The sequence below is a fragment of the Penaeus vannamei genome, chromosome 19 (genome assembly GCF_042767895.1).
Source record: "Penaeus vannamei isolate JL-2024 chromosome 19, ASM4276789v1, whole genome shotgun sequence".
Classification (NCBI taxonomy): domain Eukaryota; kingdom Metazoa; phylum Arthropoda; class Malacostraca; order Decapoda; family Penaeidae; genus Penaeus; species Penaeus vannamei.
The window spans coordinates 38,364,340-38,371,839 of record NC_091567.1 but is presented as its reverse complement, the minus strand read 5'-3'; the positions used below and the strand labels follow the sequence as shown (position 1 = coordinate 38,371,839).

Here is a 7,500-nt window from a genome sequence, read left to right as displayed (position 1 = left end):
AAATGTTCTATTCCTTTTTCTTTTTTTTGGCATAATCTGGATAATAATAGAAGTATCCATTAAAACAAATAGGAATTTCTTACAGTAAGCATGGCATCTGCTTTTCTGAACTGTATTTACAAAATACATTATGAAATCAGTGGTAACCTGATATATGGAAAGAGTCTGATACGAAATTAAAAGCCATGATTTACCATGTTGTTGTTCACATTCATAACCACTAAAAAGGAAGGATGCTGTGCTAACTGCAACAATATATTGCAATTAAACAGTGAATTTGTTATCACACTAGATGATCACACAATAAATAAAAGTGAAATGCATTTGAATACATCTTTGTACGACTAGATTCAAAATCTGTTTGAATAATCCTTTTCCATCTGCAAACATGAAACAAACAAAACATTCAACAGACTTCCGCCAAATCTAATATCATCACTTAACATGTTAGTCTTATCATACCAGTAAGAGAAACAGTATCTACTGCATTTCAATAACAGATGCATCAACCTGCACTACAAATCCAGAGTCTCTTTTTTATTCTAATCAGCTGACACTTAATACTTAACATTTACATATGTTTAGTATTTTAAAAATTAATATACAATATCACTAATGCTTTACAAAAATTTACTTTTTCTCAAAAGGGACCTCGTGAATCGGAGTCTTGGCCGAGCTGATAGTTTTTCCTTTTCTGATGGAGTTGAAATGTAACAAATATAGTATCCCTTCCTCATGCTGGATCACATCAGATCTTGGGACGGCCAATCTGATATCTGTCTGATTTCCCTGAACAAAAACTGCCCAGGAGAGAAAGGAAAAGAGAAAGAAAATGAAGGAAGGAGGAAGAGAGAAGAGAGAGAGAGTGGGAGAGAGAATGTTTTAGTCTTCAAGTTCTTCTTTAACTGTCACAAAGTTGAAGGAGTCACACTGTTGTCCATTAGATATGCTTGCAGACTGATGAAAAGGGTCATCATTTGTATGACAATGAATCTGAAGTGGATCTAATTCCTGAAATGAAAACACATATCAAATGAAAATATTGGAGATCAGTTATAAACAAATGAATTGATTAACAAAATAACAAAAATCTATATACATGTTTGTATATATGTATACATTTAAACATGTGTGTGTGTGTATATATATATATATATATATATATATATATATATATATATATATATATATATATATATATATATATATATATATATATATATATATATGGATAAACATTTAGTAAATTATATCACATTACACTATAGCATACTAAATAACTTACCTCTTCCTGTTCCTCAAAATATTTATAATCAAAGTCACTTGACTGAGATTCTTCATCAGTCATAAACATACACCTTGAACTGTCATCATCTGATATAACTGTACAATTTCCTTTGGCCTGTTGTTGTTGAGTTGGTGTCTTTTCAAAGGATTCTGTCTCTGATAAATCTACAGTTTCAGGTCTCTTCTGGTTACTCTTATCCGATGGTTCAGCAGCTTCCACAGTAACTATAGCACTGTTTGCTCCTTTACATTTGTGTGTGTGCTTTTCCGACTGTGATACATTTTCCAACACTGCAGATGATCCTCTGCTTTTTCTAGATCCATTTGATGACTGCAGCTTATTGGCATCCTCATTTCTGCTTGTATCTAGTCTTGTTTCACTTGCCTGGTTGGTTTCCATTGATAAAGTTGCTCCACTAGTATCCTTGTGCATTGACTGCACATTATCAAATAAGGGTGTATTAGGTGCTCTTACACCTACAGTATCTACTGTTGTTAAGCCGGAAATCTGGAGAACTCGACCAGCTTTAAAAAGTGAGGATAGATTCTCTGTTGGCACTACTATCTCACCCCTGTAATTTATGAATAGTTCATTATATACTCATATGTGCACATTCAAACCTAACTGTGCATTTGCAATATCTACAATCCTCTGAATCTTATGACATTTTTGATCCACTAAGTATCAAAGAAAATTCAACTTACATATAAATGTAATCTATTATTCCCTTGAGATCCTCAAACTGCATGTCGAGCGGCATGATGATGATGGGGTGTGGACTGGGGTTGTTCTGCAACACTCTTTTGAAGTAGGGACTCATGGCGGATAACACTGCCTTCAGGAGAAACAATGATGGAAGGAAAGTCAGAAACCACTATTGCATTGCTAGTCTTTGAGTAGAAATCTCACATAGCAACACAATATATATATATTTCTCAACCATACATCACGTTGTTGAGCAATCTAAAAATATATCTTATTTATAATTATAATAAAACTGGTAATCTACAGAAAGAGAAATTGGTATGGTGATGAGTTTAAGGCTTGGTCTGTGCATGTAAGTGAATATCTGTGGCTCAAGTACAGAGTCAGAATCTATGATGGTCTTATCAACAGGTATTTTAATCCTTCCCTTACATATACTTTCTCAAAACTCACCTTGTGTGCTTTTAATGACTTTCCTTCAGCTGTCAGTGTCACATCAGCGAAGGTTGCGTCTTCTAGCAGGCCCTTTAGGATTAGAGTCTGGTGCTTGCTGTGTTCTGTACGATATATATCAGAAATTATAAGCAAAGAAAAAAATAAATCAAATCAAATGAAATCTCAGTTTGCATGGAGTCTGCAGGTACTGGTTACTGTACTAGCCATAATAGCAAATTTTACTTGATTAGACTGATATAATCAAAATCATTCAAATTGTCTTACTCCATGCACACTATCAATTTCGAAAGCAAAGTCTTAGATCTATAAAAAGAAAAAAAATCAGCAAATTCAATACTAAATCTATATATGGAAAGGCAACAAACAACTATCTACAATTATGTGGGCAAGTTAACCCAGTACTGTCTGGTAGAAATTTGGTAGAAAGGACAGATGTTTGTTACAGAATGTCCAGAAACTTGTCCTACTCATGATAAGGCACATAAAACCTCATCCAAATACAAAAAGGGACAGGATATCTTTACTTACGGCTGCCTGGCGTTTGTTTGCTTTTTGATCTTGACCAGGATGGTGTGAGTACTGGCTGGCCGTCATGCGAAAGACAACTGAAAGATATGCATTTATTTATTTCCAGTTACTGAAAATCATGTAAAACTAAACTAATAGCCATACATTATTTAAGCATATATTAAGTTACTCATAATCAGCTTTTATAGGTTGTATTTCTACTAACAATGAAAATACTATGATAAAAGAAAAAGAAACACTTAAGAAATACTTAATGGCACTCTGTATGTAAAGATAAAAAAAGAAGAAAAAAAGAAAAAAACATGAACAAAAATAAAGAAACAAAAAGAAAAGGAAGAAAGAATTAAAAAAAAAAAAAGCCAACTGAAATGGAATAATATAAATGGAAAAAAAGGGGGGGGGAAAATACGTATACATATATATATATATATATATATATATATATATATATATATATATATATATATATATATATATATATATATATATATATATATATATATATATATATATATATATATACATACATTCATACACACACACACACATATACATAAATAGATACATACACAGTAATACAATAAATTCAATAATAATAAAAGTAACTACCAAGTAGAGATAGGAGTGGAAGTAGCCTCTGGTCTCTTGTGCACTAATGGTACGCTTTTCGGTGTATGATCCTGCTTGCTGGTGCTCGCTGCTGATGAATCGTCACTATCTATCCTTCTCTTCTTGCTCATGGTATTCTGTAATAATAATATCAATTATTAGGATCTGACTTTGTAAATGCTTATATATGTATAAACCTGGGATAGGGATTTACATGTAACTGGTAATTTAACAAAATATAAATTCATTAAATGAAAAAAACAATAATCTTATATTCATAGTAGAAGGGACCAGATCTAGACACTGTTAACTGTAATAGTTTCTAACAGGTCAGGTCTCAGTGATGGGAACACAAACGATCACACTGTAATAGTAATTAAAATAAAAACATGATTGAATACAATATATGACTTCATCAAAATCATAAAATAAAACATGTTTATTTACTCACATAATACTTGATAAAATGTACTAATAAAGGGAATTACGTTGTAAGAATATTTCCAAGTAATAGTCCACCTGAAGTGTGAGAAACTTCCATAAACATCTTCAGCAATGAATATGCACTTCCTTGGTAGGAATGAATGTTACTCCAGCGTTAAAGTCAACCATGAGAAAAAAACTATAACCGTTTGATATTGTTTCTAATTGTAAAGTACTTCAAAGTTCAGTCTTTTGCAACCTTACCAATTACTGTATGTCTTGAAGATTTCTTACCCCTCAGTTGTTCTAAATATGATTTTATGTATTATGCAAAAATGTATGCATGTATACAGTTTCACAGTTTCTTGATTAAGAAATTTTTTGCTTACTTTAGACAGGTTTAATGACGAAAACTTTTAATTGGTTTACTTTTATCTTTATTCTTTTCTTTTGGATGGGGGTATACAATCTAAAAAAATATATATATATTAAGAAATAAAGACAACCCATACAATTAAAAACCTCGGGTCACACTTGCTTACTCAAATAAATCTCTACACTGCCTGCTGGACATAATGACTAGTTTAAAAAAAGATTCTTTGGTGATTCTAATCTAAATGTAAGTAGATTTTACAAATATCGACTATTAACATATATGACGAATCTCTCTCTCAGTATGGATGATATTTCCGACAGGCTATTACCCACCATATGGACATCACTTAATATACTTTGTTGTGTAGGAAGCATATCTGGGCCAACTGCTTCTTGCACTACTGATGGTCTGTTTAACTGACGCGCATGACACTGACATGGCTCATGTACTGCAGCATGTGAGATTGGCGGTTTTGTGGCTTGTTCAGAGGAAGGGGACGGATTGGTAGTATTACCAGCCTCCCCTATATAATCGTGATCTGTGAGGCTGCTAACAACTTCAACAGTTTCCACCTCCACCACCTCCTGGAACCCTGCAAAGTTAGATAAATTGGAGAAACAACTATGGAAAGTTTTTACTTTACGTGTAAGGTCAAATTTCATTACTTAATTTGAAAGTGCTGAGACATATTCTTATCAATCATTTTCACTGAAAAGTAACTGATGAGGTTATCATTAACCATGAAAACAGCACATGCACATCCTTTATAAAAAAAAAAAAAATCTATAAACAGATTCAGAAGATATCAATATATAACATACACTAATATATATCTTATATTTAGATTCCAAGTTCCAAAATATAATTGCATTATGATCTTGCTTACAAGCAAGATAAATCATCATGGAATGATAACAAAATATGGGGAAAATTTGCTGAAGGAAATGAGCTTTAATATACTATCCCGCTTCTAATTTTAAGCAAAACCAAATATCTTTCTTATTCCCTACTACAAACCAGCTAAGTTTATCTCTCTACTTTGAATACTGGTGAATTGTCTCGTATATTTCTGAGATCAAACCCTGAAAAGCCGAACGCACTAAGCTTTATCACATAAAAATGCAAGGAGGGGGCTGACGGCATGTTTGTAAAGCCACAACTAAACTTATAGGTATGCTAAGAATGGTCCAGAAGAGCCACATTGAGGCAATACGACATTTAATCAGATTTCATTATGGAAATACTTTTTATCTCTAAATATTTTTCTTTAAATATGCTACGTTGTGTCTGATACATACCATTACAGAATTATTTCTTACAAAACTAAAGTAATACAGTTACCTATATCTTCTGCAAGGGCTCCCTCAATGTCCACCATTCCCGGAATACTATCCACATCAGTTTCTAATAGTGTTGCCATAGCCTCTTCTGTTTTTGTCAGTGTTACTATGGATCTCTTCCCATCTGTTGAAAATAAAAATTTAATCAATGTGTCTTTTACTATCTATTTTTCCATAACCATATTACAAACTGTAACCCAACTATCAATGTTCTAAAATACTATAGCCATATGCACATTTATTTAAAAAAAACATTTTAGGGGTCTATAGCTGGATCCCACTGTTACCAAAAGAATCAACACATTGAAATAAACATCATATTATAAAAAAAAAAAAAAAAAATCTGTAATATATAACAACACATATAACCTATATATATAACATACAATATATATAGAAATACATAAAGATTATATAGATACGATATATAACAGTGGGATCCAGCTATAGACTCCTAAGAAAGTTCTTTTAATACAGGGTAACAATATGCAGATCACATATATTTATCTATTTTTTATATCTTTTCATCTGTATCAATAAATCACTTGCTTACTAAACAAACAACATCCCTTCCTCTTAGTTCTGTTGTTTATTACACAATATATTTTAATTGTATATCATAGTACAAAAGCAACAAACAACCCCGTTATAAAGCCTACGTAACCCAACCTTGACAAACAGACCCTTACACTTACAAGTTCCTACAGACAAATTCGGTGAAGCATAGCAACCAATGGCTACACAACACAACAAAACTTTAAATGCTTGGAATGACACATTAAATCTATAAGCGCGCAGTAATTTTTTGAACGAATGTGGGTTTGCTTTAACCAATTACTTGTTGCTGGGTGTGGTTGCAACATGCATTACCAAAGAGATAAAGGTAATTGGTAGTTGGAATTGGTGATTCAATGTTAGGTCACTTCGAAGGATCATTGGTCCAAATTTTTAGAGGTAAAGAATATGGATAAGTTTTAGCGGAACAACTTTTAGTTTCACTTCATAACACTTTATCTACAGTTTTCAACATATCAAAGTCGCTCACAATAATAAATTAATTTTTCATTACTATACTAGAGGTTTGTGAGATATGGGTTTGTTTACACCAAGTGGTTTTCGTTGTCATGGCAACCTCACCTTGTGACATAATGCTACGTGACATCTATGCTGTTTACAATTAACTTTTACCTAATAAAAACTATATAAGCTCTTAATTCTTCTTTCAAGAATTCCAAGCTAAAAACGCATTTACAATCAACAGACATTTAACATGAACTATCACCACCCACTTACCTGTCTTCTCTAATTCCTTCTTGTTTGAAGTCACTTTCTTCTTCACCAGTGCCTTAAAATCAATGAATTTCTTTCGCATATCATCTGCGGTTCTTGGTATGGGACTCACGGCATTCACAGCATTTGCAATTGCCTCCCATGCTGCTCTCTTGGCTTGCTTGTTGAGTGTTGTTGGTCCTTCACCTCTTGAGTGTATTACTGCTATTCTTTTCGTTGCCTCTCTCATCAAAATAAATATTTCTTCATCCTTAAAATTCGCCTTTCTCCTCTTGACAGGCGGGGTTGCCATCTCGCTGTGTATGGCAGACATCAAAGAATGACCGACAACAAAATCGAACCTGGAAAAGGCTCACAAGATTGCAAAAGGAAGAGCACAAGTTGTATTACGTCTGATCGCACTCTTTGTTTACGTTCAATCAGCTGTTCTGGAAAATCGCACGTGATTGGTTGGATCAATTTGTTATCCGCGCGGCAATTGGTCA

The 7,500-nt window shown here is 32.9% G+C and overlaps 1 protein-coding gene across 1 annotated transcript in view; it reads right to left on the bottom strand.

Moving 5' to 3' along the window:
• Positions 1 to 14: 14 nt before the first annotated feature.
• The window catches only part of LOC113823185 (uncharacterized), a 15,684-nt gene continuing 8,198 nt past the window's right edge, over positions 15 to 7,500 (bottom strand). The window contains exons 7-15 of the mRNA XM_070133664.1: positions 7,019 to 7,356; positions 5,727 to 5,849; positions 4,718 to 4,977; positions 3,587 to 3,723; positions 2,978 to 3,054; positions 2,447 to 2,550; positions 1,993 to 2,123; positions 1,286 to 1,859; positions 15 to 1,011 (exon numbers count right to left, since the gene is read on the bottom strand). Of these exons, the coding sequence (XP_069989765.1) occupies positions 883 to 1,011; positions 1,286 to 1,859; positions 1,993 to 2,123; positions 2,447 to 2,550; positions 2,978 to 3,054; positions 3,587 to 3,723; positions 4,718 to 4,977; positions 5,727 to 5,849; positions 7,019 to 7,356 (1,873 nt within the window). The 3' untranslated portion in view covers positions 15 to 882. The remainder of the gene's footprint in view (positions 1,012 to 1,285; positions 1,860 to 1,992; positions 2,124 to 2,446; positions 2,551 to 2,977; positions 3,055 to 3,586; positions 3,724 to 4,717; positions 4,978 to 5,726; positions 5,850 to 7,018; positions 7,357 to 7,500) is intronic.